The sequence below is a fragment of the Haliotis rufescens genome, unplaced genomic scaffold, assembly GCF_023055435.1.
Source record: "Haliotis rufescens isolate VD_foot unplaced genomic scaffold, xgHalRufe1.0.p SCAF_6, whole genome shotgun sequence".
Classification (NCBI taxonomy): domain Eukaryota; kingdom Metazoa; phylum Mollusca; class Gastropoda; order Lepetellida; family Haliotidae; genus Haliotis; species Haliotis rufescens.
The window spans coordinates 39,726,097-39,742,299 of NW_025964334.1; the positions used below are offsets into that span (position 1 = coordinate 39,726,097).

General features: G+C 42.7%; 1 protein-coding gene across 1 annotated transcript in view; it reads left to right on the forward strand.

The window, feature by feature from the left end:
• Nucleotides 1–16,063, forward strand: part of LOC124123820 (cell surface hyaluronidase-like) — a 37,047-nt gene extending 20,984 nt beyond the window's left edge. The window contains exons 15-36 of the mRNA XM_048386629.1: nt 425–496; nt 1,638–1,781; nt 2,373–2,568; nt 3,355–3,567; nt 4,264–4,363; nt 4,873–4,978; nt 5,270–5,440; nt 6,481–6,643; nt 7,164–7,214; nt 7,441–7,525; nt 8,423–8,522; nt 8,726–8,898; nt 9,290–9,453; nt 9,744–9,906; nt 10,304–10,396; nt 10,531–10,691; nt 11,546–11,624; nt 11,802–11,876; nt 12,130–12,162; nt 12,522–12,603; nt 14,809–14,891; nt 15,703–16,063. Of these exons, the coding sequence (XP_048242586.1) occupies nt 425–496; nt 1,638–1,781; nt 2,373–2,568; nt 3,355–3,567; nt 4,264–4,363; nt 4,873–4,978; nt 5,270–5,440; nt 6,481–6,643; nt 7,164–7,214; nt 7,441–7,525; nt 8,423–8,522; nt 8,726–8,898; nt 9,290–9,453; nt 9,744–9,906; nt 10,304–10,396; nt 10,531–10,691; nt 11,546–11,624; nt 11,802–11,876; nt 12,130–12,162; nt 12,522–12,603; nt 14,809–14,891; nt 15,703–15,905 (2,710 nt within the window). The 3' untranslated portion in view covers nt 15,906–16,063. The remainder of the gene's footprint in view (nt 1–424; nt 497–1,637; nt 1,782–2,372; nt 2,569–3,354; nt 3,568–4,263; nt 4,364–4,872; nt 4,979–5,269; nt 5,441–6,480; nt 6,644–7,163; nt 7,215–7,440; nt 7,526–8,422; nt 8,523–8,725; nt 8,899–9,289; nt 9,454–9,743; nt 9,907–10,303; nt 10,397–10,530; nt 10,692–11,545; nt 11,625–11,801; nt 11,877–12,129; nt 12,163–12,521; nt 12,604–14,808; nt 14,892–15,702) is intronic.
• Nucleotides 16,064–16,203: the final 140 nt, after the last annotated feature.

Consider the following 16,203-nt stretch of genomic DNA (forward strand, 5'->3'; position numbering starts at 1 on the left):
TACAACGTCGAACATTGAATTAACCCTCACACATGATGCCTGTGTTTACAATATGAGCACCATCTGAATACCCAGTACCTTCTAGTATCAGCTGCCTGGACGGAAACACATGGCCTGCCAGGCCCACGTGACAGTTCATGTTATTTAGGTAGCATGTCAAAGGATACATCACTCCCATTTGATAAAGGTATAATTCTCCTTCCTGTACAATCAATATTTTACAGCCTACTTGTATAGAATGATGACTCACACTGACTGTTAAAGAAAGGTGAAATCCACATGCAGTCTGTGTGATGTACATGAAACCTCATCACTCCTGATGTGTCTGTCCACCATACAGTATACATATCAGGTTTGGGATTTGTAATTTATATTCTTTCGCCCCTGCTGTCTACCAACTGTCAACAATGTCTTTTCTTGCCAGTTTCACGGGCTACAAAAATAGAGAGTTGAATGTATGGACGAAAGGGGGAATAACCATCATGGACAGTTTCACGTAAGTAAATCATGTATATCAATCCATGTTGTACTGTGTATCAATCCATGTTGTACTGTGTATCAATCCATGTTGAACTATGTATCAATCCATGTTGTACTGTATATCAATCCATGTTGTACTGTGTAGTAATCCATGTTGTACTGTGTATCAATCAATGTTGTACTGTGCATCAATCCATGTTGAACTGTGTAGCAATCCATGTTGTACTGTATAGCAATCCATGTTGTACTATGTATCAATCCATGTTGCGCTGTATATCAATCCATGTTGAACTGTGTAGTAATCCATGTTGTACTGTGTAGTAATCCATGTTGCACTGTGTAGCAATCTACGTTGTACAGTGTAGCAATCCATGTTGTACTGTGTATCAATCCATGTTGTTTTGTATATCAACCCATGTTTTACTGTGTAGCAATCCATGTAGCACTGTGTAGTAATCCATGTTGAACTGTGTAGTAATCCATGAAACACTGTGTAGCAATCCATGTTGTGTGTGTATCAGCCTGTGTCGTACTGTATTGGGGAAATTTGATCGCCATGCCACCCTCAAAGACATAGGTGTCCCGCAATGCCTTGCAAACAAACAGTAGAAGCTAAACGCAAATATTATATCAGTTTTAAGTGTGAGGAAAGCCAAACGTGATGCAGGTCTTTCACAATTACCACTTTGGCGAAACCCACAAGCACGGGTATGGTGCTGAAAAATCCAGAAAAATTATCGGGGAGAAAGGAATTCCCGCGATCGTAGTTTTCTGACAGCATAGGGTACGCAACTCTTTACAGCGAAATGCGGCGCCTTAGACGACTGAAATACCAGATGATCGCAAAGTACATTTAATGTCTATTTAGCACTGCAAGGTCAGCCTAACGGGCTGATATACAATAGATTACATGGACATACAGAATTAAGTTACATACTTTTCACGTGCATGTTTCTTACTTACTTCAGTCCCATACCCACCTCTCACAGTAAACTGACACGTCGGCATATAACTGAGAGAAATATAAACCGGATTAACCAATTGAAGTCACTTGCGAAACACAACGAGGAGACGTCTTTAATTTAATTTGCTCGACGTGGTAATTTCGAATACCGAATTGTGTTCAATGTTATAACATGGGGAGTTCTACCTTCCAGACTTGCAGACTCCCCGGTCGGCTTGACCATGTCGTGGGGGGAGAGTGATACCTACACACAGATCAGCAACTCCTTGTTTATAGGGGAAACAGACAACAAGGGGCTGCCTGTGGCACCGTTTGGTCGATCTGTGGCCACATCAAGGTACGATAACACTGCTTATCTTATTTCATGGCTGTAATTTAGTAAGATAGGTCCCACACAACCTATTGCTTGTCGCCCATTGCATTTGGTGATCGGACAGTGTGTCATGTCCCGACCTTGATATTGCGTGATAATTTAGTCACTCTCCAGGCCCCGATTCAAATATATACAGTCCGCTATGGTATAGCTGGAGCTTGGCTGATCGCGGGCGTCACGATTAGGGGTATATACGACAATATATAGTCCAAACATGCTGAAACGCAATGGAAAGGCAGTTCCAATCTATTGGAAAGAAGTAATCATATGTATGTCTTCTTTGATTTTCTGCACCAAATAGACACTGATTTACCTGATTTCGGCTAAAATACTAATGATTATTGTTGATTGTTCCTCGTGACACAATAGCATTATTAACGCAATAAATTTATAATCATGGTGCTAAACGAGTGGCTGGAGAAACGTTTTATACGCTTATCGTCATTATCGTCACATCCATATTGCCGCGTTGTATTTTCAACCGCCCTAATAACACATCTTTATTGGACAATCAGAAGCAAGTATTCTCACAGCACCATGTGCCTATGATTCCAGTGTGGAGCCACTTCAGGGTGTCACGTTCTACCAAGGTCCAGGGTATGTCAGCAACTCATTCTTTGATAAATACGTGACAAAGATATCAGGAAGCACCATCAGATACGCCGGTGCCGTCAGCGTAAGGCGCAGCAGCCACTACCCCGTCAGGGCGAGTTCCAGCGTGAAGGGAGTCAAGTTTGGCTTCTGTGACGTGGTAGGCTCAGGGACACCGATGTGTTCACTGTTTACTTTCACAATCCTTGGATACCTTTCTAACATGACCAGAGTTATTCATAATTTAGTTTCTTATGCTGTTAATTCATATTTGGTAGGCAGTGACAGTTTGAAGCCATTCTATATACTACTCAGTGTTTCATAAGGATCATTTTGAAATGTGTATGCTGAGCACAGAAAATCATTTGCACAAACACAAAGTGTTAAATATGATATGGTGGTCTAAAAATATAACTGGTGATTTATTTGTAGAATATGTCATTTTGAAAGGGATGCTATTGAACACAATTCATCGATATATGACCCTTTCGTTATTATAAAGGTTCAGGTTTACGTTTACACTTCAACTGTTCTTACTCATGTGTTGTCCTTCTAAGTAGAAGTTAAGCACAATGTCAGTTTGTCAAGAATGCTTGCAAATATCTGGAATTATTCTGATATTGAACACAGCTCACAACCCTGACAGGAAGAATTCTACAGGCTAAATCTAGGAATTAAAGTCTTAAAATACTCATCAGCAACATTCATCTTACATTTGGGTACCACTTTCTTACTCTTTATATGTTGTATTATGGTAATTACAATACATTGACCAAAAAAACGAAAAACTTGTATCAGTTCAATCAGTAACAAACTCATTGTTTACTCAAAGCAATCTTTCATTTGCATTTGTGGTTGAAATATGAATATTATACAACGGTGTCGTACTCCAGGCAGATTAGAATCTAGAGTAATGAAACAACACATCGTCGCCTTGTTTACACAGAGTGAGGGCAATTGGGCCCTGAATGGGGATCCATCCTATCCATTGTTTGACAACATAGACGGCAACCGGCAGAACAACTTCCTGGACGTCGACGGCAGCGTCTCCGGGACTCCGGGGACCCAGTTCGTGCCGAACACACGATTCCTCACCACCAACCAATGTGACTATAGGCAGGACTCGAACTTCGCCGTGTGCCCTCACGACTACGCTCGGGTACTACGAACCTCTAGCATCTCAAAGATAATTAACATCTTCTAACAAGCCATTATTTCTTTAGAGTCTTAGCTATTACGGAACCTGTGTCCATGTTAAGTCCCTACCTGATTACCAGATATGAACTATTGACTTCAATTGTAATATCATTTATTCCTAGCCATGAATACGACATCATATTGACAAATGCTTAAGGTGGGGTCAATATACCCATATCACGGCATGGTAATAGTATGTTTACCATGTCACACAGTGAATCCCTCGGTTGTATTAGGAACAAATATATTGTCAAGGGATCCACGTGGAAAACGTCTATATAAAGCACAATATGATATCAGACGAATGTACATTTTTTTTCTCTCAGGATTCCAAGCTTGTCGTAAACGCCGATTAAATTGCTGATTGTGTGGTTGCAATGTGTGACCTGTTTGTGTGTGATCGCACCGTGACGGTGTGAGTCACCACCTTGCCTGGTCCTGACTCCACAGACCACAGTGGTATGGGTGAAACATTGCTTACACCTGGTATAATCACTATTTGATAGTGATTCAGAAACACATGCTCGTGATATGGTCGGAATCGTACAATTGGCAGAGAATTCCTATGAGCTTGGAAGGGGTTTTGTCGCTTTTATTTACTCATGTTCTCATATTTGCTGTACACAGGTTGTATGAGTGAGGAGCTCCTCTGTTGTAGGTGCTGTTCACTGGAGACGGGGCCCTAGACACTCTCCGCCAGAACTTCCCCATGTTTCTCCGCCGTGACGACAGGCCAGACGACCCTTTCTCCGTAGAAGGTACATATCACATGAATACCTTGCTTTATTTTTCAATATTTATTGTTTGTATCACTGCTGTATATCTAGGGTCGTAGCATTCTTCTGTCAGTTTATACCCTACTATTAACTACTATATACCCTGCAATAAACTAAACACAGCTGACCAGTTGTTTTGATGACATTCTGTTTCTGACATTTGTTTCTGCCATCCTAAGCTACACTCTTTCGAAGAACACTGCCAGGATTTTCTGCTCTTTCTCTGTTTGAGATATTCTGATTTATTTCCCACGTGGTGAAGATACAGGTGGTAAGATACTAAATCCGTACGTCACGCGTGTGTCGTACTAGGTTAACCTTGTTTCATTCGTTTTGATTGGATAACCGTGACCTCTGTCACACCGGGGCTACTTTTGTCATTCATTAAAAATCGCGAGACGGCATTCATTTTGCAACTACAAGGCAGAACTAGAAGCAATCTCATTATCTTATCAACAATATGCATGAAAGCAATGTACTCTGTGATGTAGGTGTTTGGGGAAACAACTATTTGGTGATAAAGAAGAAATCCTACACAGTCTACTTTAATGGAGCGTCACCGTTCACAGTGCAAGTCAAGGGGCATAACTTGGGAAGGTAAGCAAACATCCGTGCACAGGGTTCAGCTACTACTGCTACAGTAGTAGAAGTAGTAGTAGTGCTGCAGTTGCTACCACTACTTCTACTACTGCTGCTGCTTCTGCTTCGGCTGCTACTACTACTGCTATTACTATTACTACCTCAGCTACAAGTAAAGCTACTACTAATATTTGTGCGGGAACTACTTCCGTTGGGGAAGGTATCCTTAGGTTTGTTAACGATTGATACGATGGATAATGTCGGGAGTAATGGGACGTCATGTGACACTGTTGTGTGTTGTGTTTACAGAGGTGACTACGTGCGACTAGGACTGTGCTACCCTAAGGATGTGACAAGCTTTACATTTCAGAGCTATTATCCATTGATCAATACCGCCAACCCGGCCGTCCAAGTGGACAGCATCAGCGACCTGGACAGCGACACCACGGGGAGGGCCTACTTCTGGGATCAGGCAAGAGGGTAGGCGCTAGTACAGTTCGAGTCCCAAAGGAGATAGATTGTGGTTAACCACATTACACTGATCAATTCATCGCACGCAGTACTACATTTTACATCGACACTCGTATTATCAAGATTTAACCAAAGCCACTCTTTTAGATATTCAGTTACTTTACAACATGTTGGTGAGTACAAGAAGACTTGAGACTACACAACTCCTTACACCATCCATTTATCTGTAGGGCTACAGTACGGCCGCTACATCACCGCAAAATCTCCCTACATAACCGGGACATTACCGTTACGTGGTAGTGGCTTTACCGCGACATTACCTCTACATTACCTTACAATACCGCAACATTACCCTACATAACTGCGACATTACCGCTACATGGCAGTGGCATTACCGCGACATTACCTCTACATTACCTTACAATACCGCTACATTACCCTACATAACCGCGACATTACCGCTACATGGCAGTGGCATTACCGCTACATGGCAGTGGCATTACCACGACATTACCTCTACATTACCTTACAATACCGCTACATACCCTACATAACTGCGACATTACCGCTACATGGCAGTGGCATTACCGCTACATGGCAGTGGCATTACCGTTACATGGCAGTGGCATTACCGCGATATTACCTCTACATTACCGCAACGTTACCGCTACATTACCGCGGCATCTCCGCGACATTACCTCGGCTTTACCGCGGCATTACCGCGGCATTACCTCGGCATTACCGCGGCATTACCGCGGCTTTACCGCGGCATTACCGCGGCCTTTCCGCTGTAGTTCTGCGATACCATGTAACTGGATAGCAGTAAACCTGCTGGTACTAGTGAGAGGAAGCTATTAAGAGCACGTGTTACGTAATCGGTAAAGTGTGAGCGTACTATTGGAACGACATTGTAAAATAATCTGTGAGTATTTAACCTCCTACTTGTGTGACTTTGAGGTTTCGACCACTTTCGTGATTTAAATTAGACACTGTTTTAATGTTGTTTAACCTAACTCATACTCTCACCTTATGTTTCTCTGCCACTCCAGACTGCTGTTTGTGAAGGTTTACTCTGATGCCGAGCGCATTGACGGCGAGCACTGTCCCGGTCGTCGTTGTCAAGCAATCAAGATTACCAGGAACGGCGGCAGCAACAGCAGCGTGGACTGTTACGCCTCCGCATACGACGGAACGTACAACCGAACCGAAGACGTATGTTTTATCAGATTGTATATCCGATGTGTGTGGGGCGTTCGGGTAGCCTGGTGGTTTAAGCGTTCGCTCGTCACGCCGAAGACCCGGGTTCGATTCCCGACATGGGTACAATGTGTGAAGCCCATTTCTGGTGTCCCCCGCCGTGATATTGCTGGAATATTGCTAAAAGCGGCGTAAAACCATACTCGCTCACTCACTCCAATATGGGTAGCTGCTTTTATTTTTTATGCAATGTAAATGCTAACCTGGGGTGGTGACGCTCGGTAACTGTGGTCATGCGTCATCGTATCCCGACAGCGTGGGCCCTCGCTCATGATGTTAACCACTGGTTTTATTTGTCCAGGTGTACAGTCGCCTTGAAATGGCTCGAATATTGTTCTCAGCGGCATAAAACAACACTCAATGTGATGAGTCATCAGTGAATATGGGTACAAAGTAATTGAAGGCGTTGAGTCGCCAAACGCTGATGAGAACACCCCGCTGCACTATATTGTTGACGTTGACATTTCTGTTGTAGGCTGCGGTGAACATTCCAACAGCCAAAACCTGCGTCAAGACTTCTTCCGATGTAAGTGTTTAACATCTGTATCATGTTTCCATCTTGACATGACTGGTAAACTATCTGTACGTCCTTATAATGTATATTTTGATTCCTTAGTAAATAAAAATCGGATCCAACGAACACTGAACGAAATAATTTATGTCCCAATCGTGGAAACGATGGTGTTTCTTTATTTCGTGATAAGTCTGATGTTCGAATGACCAAGAACTCTGACGTTTGATGTTGCATACAGGGCTATGGTGCGGAAGTAGAGCCAGACTTCTTCGAGGTTGCAGAATCCAACACGCCTACCTGTGTAACTGGAGGTGTCCAACCAGGTAACACCTGCGTTAAACATACTCAACCAGGTAACACCTGCACTAAACCTACACAATCAGGTGACACCTGCACTTAACCTACACAACCAGGTAACACTTGCACTAAACCTACACAACCAGGTAACACCTGCACTTAACCTACACAAACAGGTAACACCTTCATTTAACCTACACAACCAGGTAACACCTTCATTTAACCTACACAACCAGGTAACACCTGCACTTAACCTTCACAACCAGGTAACACCTTCACGTAACCTACACAACCAGGTAACACCTGCACTTAACCTTCACAACCAGGTAACACCTGCACTTAACCTTCACAACCAGGTGACACCTGCACTAAACCTACACAACCAGGTGACACCTGCACTTAACCTACTCAACCAGGTAACACCTGTTCTTAACCTACACAACCAGGTAACACTTGCACTAAACCTACACAACCAGGTAACACCTGCACTTAACCTACACAACCAGGTAACACCTGCACTTAACCTACACAACCAGGTAACACCTGCACTTAACCTTCACAACCAGGTAACACCTGCACTTAACCGACACAACCAGGTAACACCTGCACTTAACCTTCACAACCAGGTAACACCTGCACTTACCCTTCACAACCAGGTAACACCTGCACTTAACCTACACAACCAGGTCACACATTGTCACCTTAAACCAACTATTTTGGCAGCCATGGTATGCCACGATATATGTTCGGGAGTAAGTCAAACTCAAACAGGTTGAATTTCGAGGTGGAGAGATTATCATTCGTAATACGCTAAAGCGCTCGGTTCCAAATAAAAATTTCTCATCTTCACTTTGACTACCTCAAATTTTAAAACAGTAGGTGTATCTCCTAATCTACATCGTGAATAATGTTTCTTTTGCCAGAGCTAAAGGGATGCTACGGGGAACGCTATGAGCCGAGGGACCTCCCTTATGCCTATGTATCACTACCCACATCCTTGACCGTTGATGTATGTGTCACAAGGTGCGTTGACATTCTAGCTTCCAGTTCAACAAATGTGCTGCCCAAATGTATTGAGGAATGTATGCATATCAATCTAACCACTAGAAGCGTAATAAGTATAAAAAAATATGTAATGATAATATAGTTCCTGGTTGGATAAGAAAACGTACCTGACATGTGTTTGTGTTCCTGGTAATCTGAGTAGCCCTGTCACCCGTGTTTAGATGTCATACAAGGGGCTATGCTTTCGCTGGAGTTTCCAACGGGCGCGAGTGTGCTTGTGGGGATGCATATGGGGGATACGGCGCCAGCAGTGACTGCAACAAGCCCTGTGTTGGGGACAACGACGTCAACTGCGGGGGCTACAAGGCTGTCGCTGTATATACAACCGGCATAGGTTCGTGACAAAGTCGTCCGTTAAGAGGCCTTAGTATACCCGCCTACTGTTTCTCAAGTATTTTAGTTGCAAGACATTTGACTATTTCACTAAAGTATCATTATAGTTCAGAATGTAGTTGTATTAGTTACAATCGTGAGAATCTTACCTTTTAATTCGTCGAGTGTTACGTGTTCAGACGCCCTGTAACGCTGGTCACTTTGTTTGTTTTTTTTCCATCTTAAACAAGGACGAAAGTGTTAAGAAAATAAATAAACGTCTCAGATATGTCGAAATTAACCGGTTAACATTCCGATACATCTAACGTATATCTATATTTATTTTGGAATGGCAATCTATGGACTAATTTTACAAAGGGTACATTCAAAGTAGGCCTTGATTTGTATTCTAGCCGAACCTGCATCTTTTGATGCATGTGGACCCGACGGTTCTGGCGCATCGATTGATGGGAAATGTTTCTACCTCACTTCCGGTAGTTATTCTTTCGTCGAAGCTCAGCAAGCATGTGTCGATCTTGGCGGAAATCTTGCGACCATCGACTCAGAAGATGTACAGGTTAGCGGATGTGTTTGTTTTGTATTTATCATGTTCTTTGAAGACTCGTGATAACTTATTCAGAAGGATGCGTGTTAGCTGATCTCTACAGGTGGCCGTTTAGACGACTTCTCTATTTTTCAACACACGACATGATTAGCATTGACTATGTTAGATATCCTCACCGTAATGATGAGTGCAGTTAAGAAATAATATTGTGTACATTGTGTCTATTTGTTTGTTGTGTATGTGCAGCAGGTACTGTTACATGTAACTGAAAGGGTCAGTATAGATTAGTTACACTTGTGCAGGTTCAAGTAGCCCGTTACATGCGACCGAAGAGGACAGATGCATGGTTTGGGCTGAACGACATCGTCGACGAGGGTGTGTTTGAGTTTGCTGATGGTTCACCACGGGGCAGCTACAGTAACTTCTTGTCAGGACAGGGCACTTCCCAGTTCCAAGATGGCGTAGGTGAGGACTGTTGTTATTCTCCAGAGCTGGATGGGCCGCGAGGTGATTTTCTGATGCTTTCGAGCTGGTCGTGTCAGACATTACGAGTGTTCTAAAGTACCTGTTAAAGATTCCCTGTCAAACGCTGACTATATCACCTAACATCGCCGCTTGTTTCCTGATCTCTACACCATGTACTGTAAAATTACACGAATCGGATAAAACAATATGGCGCTATCACGAATCTAGACCTTGTGCAATACGAATGTGTCGAAATTATTTCACAGGCAGCTGGACCATTGTTCCATTAAGAGTTAACTGCAGAAGAGGTTAGACACACCGTTTATGTCTGCTTGTTCTGTCAGTAACCCGAACTATTGATATAATGTTATTAATGTGTGATGTGTTTCTTTTTCAGCTTTAATGGCAGACAGGCTTTACCTGTGGTTTGATCAGAACGTGGACAGCAGCTTTCAAGCTTTATGTCAACTGCCACTCACCACCACGCCAGGTAGATACGTACTTCATACAGCATTCACGTACAGTTCATCATAATTAACTACGATGTTACTGAGACCAACTATTGGTTTACGAAATCATCAGTAGATTGGTTAGGAAAATACAAGTGGCTTGTTTCGGCTGTAGATGTGGAAGGCTGCGGGCATCACGGCTATGGTCAGCAGGTAATAACGACTGGAGGAGGATGTTACCTGGTCCACAACACTCCGGGCACCTATGACCAGGCCATGTTTGCCTGCTACACCCGACGGGGCAGTGTGGCAACCGCGTCTGATACTCAGATGTTGGTAGGTATATCTTACATCAAGTGTTGGTAGGCGTTACTTACATCATGTGTTGGTAGGTATATCTTACATCAGGTGTTGGTAGGCATTACTTACATCAGGTGTTGGTAGGCATTACTTACATCAGGTGTTGGTAGGTATATCTTACATCAGGTGTTGGTAGGCGTTACTTACATCAGGTGTTGGTAGGTATATCTTACATCAGGTGTTGGTAGGCGTTACTTACATCAGGTGTTGGTAGGCATTACTTACATCAGGTGTTGGTAGGCATTACTTACATCAGATGTTGTCAGGTGTTGGTAGGTTTATCTTACATCAGGTGTTGGTAGGCATTACTTACATCAGATGTTGGTAGGCATTACTTACATCAGGTGTTGGTAGGTATATCTTACATCAGGTGTTGGTAGGCATTACTTACATCAGGTGTTGGTAGGCATTACTTACATCAGGTGTTGGTAGGTATATCTTACATCAGGTGTTGATAGGCGTTACTTACATCAGGTGTTGGTAGGCATTACTTACATCAGGTGTTGGTAGGCATTACTTACATCAGATGTTGTCAGGTGTTGGTAGGTATATCTTACATCAGGTGTTGGTAGGCATTACTTACATCAGATGTTGTCAGGTGTTGGTAGGTATATCTTACATCAGGTGTTGGTAGGTATATCTTACATCAGGTGTTGGTAGGCATTACTTTCATCATGTGTTGGGAGGTATATTGTACTTCAAGCTAAACCCGACGGGGCACTTTGGTACGTATTTATTCATTAAACCTAATCTCAAGTGTTATATGTTACGCTGGTTATGTTTAACTCAAAGAATAACGAATGACACGAATTGTCTCTTCTGCTACTAAGGCTGACATCGTGGAACACCTCGACGTGTTCGGCCAAGAGATAAACTACTGGGTGGCGAAGGAAGGCAGGGTTTATTATGGTGAGTATACGTGATAGTGTACAGAATTCTATGTCTGCATGAGTCTTTGAGGGTGTCATCACACATTTGAAATTATTGTATCGGACGCAGCATTTAATGGGGACGATGTTTACCTGGTCTGGCTTTTATGCATATGTTGACTTCATGTGATATTTGGGTTGTCTACATATTTTCCAGAACTGCAACATGCGACATCGTACAGCAAGCAGTCGGCGGACAAACTGAACTTAAACGGAGTGGTCTGTAAGATAGGTGAGAATAATACCTTTCCTACATGTACAATGAACACCCGTTAGTGGGGACGACCACTGTTAGAGATGTCCACGTGAGATATGTTCGTCCAGAACCAAGAGACATTATCCCGGAAATTATACCTTTGGTTTGAGCTGCACACGGAGTTGATCAGTGAAAGCCATAGGAAACCTAACGGTGTTTCGTCTTACCATTCATTTATTGAGTGTTTTACTTGATTATTGTAAATCGATGGGGTATTTTTTTATTTCAGAAACACTTACAGACAGCACACCCTGTTCTAGTGGTAGGTAACTGAAAGTATTTTATTTTTTAGTCTGGTGACCACGTTTGGAAGGACATCTTAAATTGATTTTGAGAAAATGTGAGCTTCGAGGCGTTAATATAAGGTCTAACGTGTACAGGGAGGATCTATTTATATCCAAAGAGAGCATAGAATTCACATATAAAATAAATAACGGCATTACTCGACTACTACACTGGAAGCACCGTGTTTGGTATGATGAGGGTGGAGATGCGTGGGATGGGATGCGAGGAGACGTACATATAAAAGTACTGTTCTATTATTTCAGAATTATAACCATTGTCTTAAAAGTATTCTGGTGTTATTCTGTGATATGATTCCAGGTACATTCTGTATTTCAGACTGGTACTACCGCGATGATAACTGCTATCTCACTGTGCGACGATGGGCCACCTTCTCTGCTGCGTCCGCCTTCTGTAACCAGTGAGTTCTCCATTCAGTTACAACTGGGCGTCTATATGAGAGTCTTTATAGTCCCCTGGAGATAGTGTACTATAATGTCGCCAGAGTGGATTCCGGGGAAGCAAAGATACGAAGGTTCATCGAGTGGTCAGATGTGATGACCTGACGGATAGTGTGTCCTCATGTCCCACTGACACTGATCGACATGGATCGTGTACATCAAGGACAATCAATAACAGGACGTGTCTCAAAAAGATTCACACGCAAACAGCTACTGTAATATTTCTACTGTTTATTGAATGTTGTTATCAATTAAGGATTGACTGTATTACACAGTCAATGCTTATAATTAAATTCGACAGCGTAAAACATGTTTTATCTACAATAGTTTAACCAAAAACAGATGTATCTATCAAAACAGACAAAAATGACGAGATTGATAAACATTCCAGGTGTAGGAATACAAACTGTGGCGTGACATGAATCAGGTGATCGTTTAATTTATGCACATAACTTGACACGCCTACACGGTCAGTAGCCAATCAACGGAGAGCAGGATCAAAACAATGTTCAATGACCTGTGAATTAAGACAAGTGGCAAAAAGAACTGCAACAGTCAGACTGTAACGAACCGGGAGAAATATGTCCGGGAGAAGGCGGCTGTTTCAAATTACATGGTCAGTTACCGCCAGATTCAAACATTGCTTCCCTGATTACGGTAAAACACAGTTGGAAAAATGCTAGTTAGAAATGAAACCCGAAGACAAGATAGTTGAACCGAGGCGAGCGGGGAAAAAACAGGCGAGCGGGCCTGCACGTTTGCTGTTTCATTCATTCTCGGCCTTCGGTTTCAAAGGGTAGTTTGGACAATGAATATGCATGAAAGTCGCTAAATGTCCTGTGCATGACGATACACGTGAGCAGAAAGGGAATGCCCTCGACTGTAATATTGGGATTCCCCGACATTCCGAAGTAATAAAAGTAGTGCGCCTCGGTGAGCGTGGCTTAATTTTTTACATTCATTGGGAAATGAATACAATAACACGTGATTCAGCTAATCAGAATACAAGAATTTCAATGAACACAGCGAAAACTTAATTATAATATGTTGAAACTAATGTTTGGTAAAAATACCACACAGACATGGATAAGTCATGTTGTTATATTCCAAGAACCTTTGGAGGAACAGACTTTCCACGGTTTCTCTATTTGTGTTTTCACATTGAACAATGTCTATGTGTGTGTCCACTGCAAGTCTCATATGAGAAGGTACATGTGCAACATGATGGTTGGCTGGTTGGTTGGTCGGTTTGTTGTTTTACGCCGCACTCAGCACTATTCTAGCTGCAAATCGGCATCGTACCAACGACATACAGATCCTGGCGCGACCAAGGTATACCAGTCTACCCACGACATACAGATCCTGGCGCGACCAAGGTATACCAGTCTTCCCACGACATACAGATCCTGGCGCGACCAAGGTATACCAGTCTACCAACGACATACAGATCCTGGCGCGACCAAGGTATACCAGTCTACCCACGACATACAGATCCTGGCGCGACCAAGGTATACCAGTCTACCCACGACATACAGATCCTGGCGCGACCAAGGTATACCAGTCTACCCACGACATACAGATCCTGGCGCGACCAAGGTATACCAGTCTACCCACGACATACAGATCCTGGCGCGACCAAGGTATACCAGTCTGCAAAGAGAGTTGCAATGCGTTCGGGACACATTTACCATAAGTGACACGATTGGCATAGGGGCAGTTCGTTGTGCAGAGGTGTTTCCTTTAGTCGCAGTTCGTTGTGCAGAGGTGTATCCTTAAGTCGCAGTTCGTTGTGCAGAGGCATGGGCGGATACAGAGGGGGGGGGGGGGGGGGGGGGGGATGCGCACCACCAAAGACAATAAATAGAACTTAATTGTGCACCCCCTCTTTTCAAAAAAGCTGTATCCGCCCATGAGAGGTGTATCCTTTAGTCGCAGTTCGTTGTGCAGAGGTGTATCCTTTAGTCCTGCAAGGCCTTATGATCGTGGTTCGAATCCCAGATTCGTACTGATTGTGGGCTTACCCATCACTAATTCCGTGCTCTCGAGTTTACCATAGTGGTAAACGTCTAAGACCAGCGTTACTCCCGGTTTTTCACATATATTCAACAAACACGCCGTAATATAACTAAATACATTCTCATTCACCAATGACCGTATCGTTCTAGGGGCGACAGTCGTCTTCTCACCGTCCAGGACGACGGGGAAAACACGTTTGTGGGAGGCTATACCTCGACACAGCTGTGGCTGGGTGAGTGACAGGGGAGATTCAATACAACGTACATACGCGTACCTGTTTTCTTGCGTAACACAAACTATGACACTATACGTTCCGTGTATATTATTGCTTAAAGTCTCTGAGATGACGAAATGCACAGAATTAAAACCTGTTTTTTTATGAAGGCATTTCTATTTCATATTACTTCATCGTTGGTGGTATGATCCTCGTTGACGTAAGATCTTAAAAAAAGGCACAATCCTGGTTTTCCAAAGTATGTCGTAGCCATTGAATTAGTGTAGCACAAACTTTGTTCGGGTGATTTGTTTCAGAAATGCGATGGTTCATCGCAATCAAATCGGAAAGAAAAATACCATAATAAAACAGTGTTTTTTCAACATTCATTTAAATGCAGTTTACAACTTTGACAGTTACTTTTTCAGAACTGTTAGGAATTAACTTCTGTGATTTTTATGATACCATTTTCAAAATGACCCTTTCATCATTAGGCCACATAAACAAATATTTCTTATTTCAATTTCTCAAATACTCAAAACTGAATTCACAATTGTATCTTATGAAAACAAATAATAAAGAACTATCGTAATTGCAACTGGGAAAATAACTGTAATAGAAGTCCTAGGGTCGTCGATGTTTAGGGTCGTTGTGGATGTCAAACAAGAAAAATATTAGTTGGCCTTACTTGACTGTTTATGCATATATCATTATAACAGTTGATGTACACTATGTATGTTTGTTTTGTGTGTGTATTTTTAGCTAGTTATAGTTTGCCACCGAATACACAAGGGTGGCCTAAAGCTTACAATAAATCTTTATGTTTCAGACTTCGTCTACAGCGCTGCATCTGGTAACTTTGAGTTGGGAAATGGTTCAACGTCGACCTACACCAACTGGGACGTCAACCAAGGCGGCAGTAACGTCGTCAATGGCGAATGTGCACGGACTAAGCCAAATAACCAAAAGTGGAAAAATGTGCCTTGCACGGAGAAATCGTGGACCATGTGCAAAGCACCTGCAGGGCCATGAACTGATACCGGCTTCACGGCTGTTTCAAACCTGGCCAATAACACATTGAAAGACACAGTAAAATAATTATATTTCTGTTATTGATAAATGTGGTCTGGAATTTGCTGACATACTCAAGTATACCTAACCCCTCAATACTGATTGTAACCGACAACCTGAACTCAAATAAAACAGATTTCCAAACATAGTGTCCCAAGCCAAAGACATGATAACTGACTGCGATACAGAGACGTTTCATCTGGACCATTGAACACAGCTCGAGTCAACCGTAGATGAAATGAGTTCGAGGTATTATTCG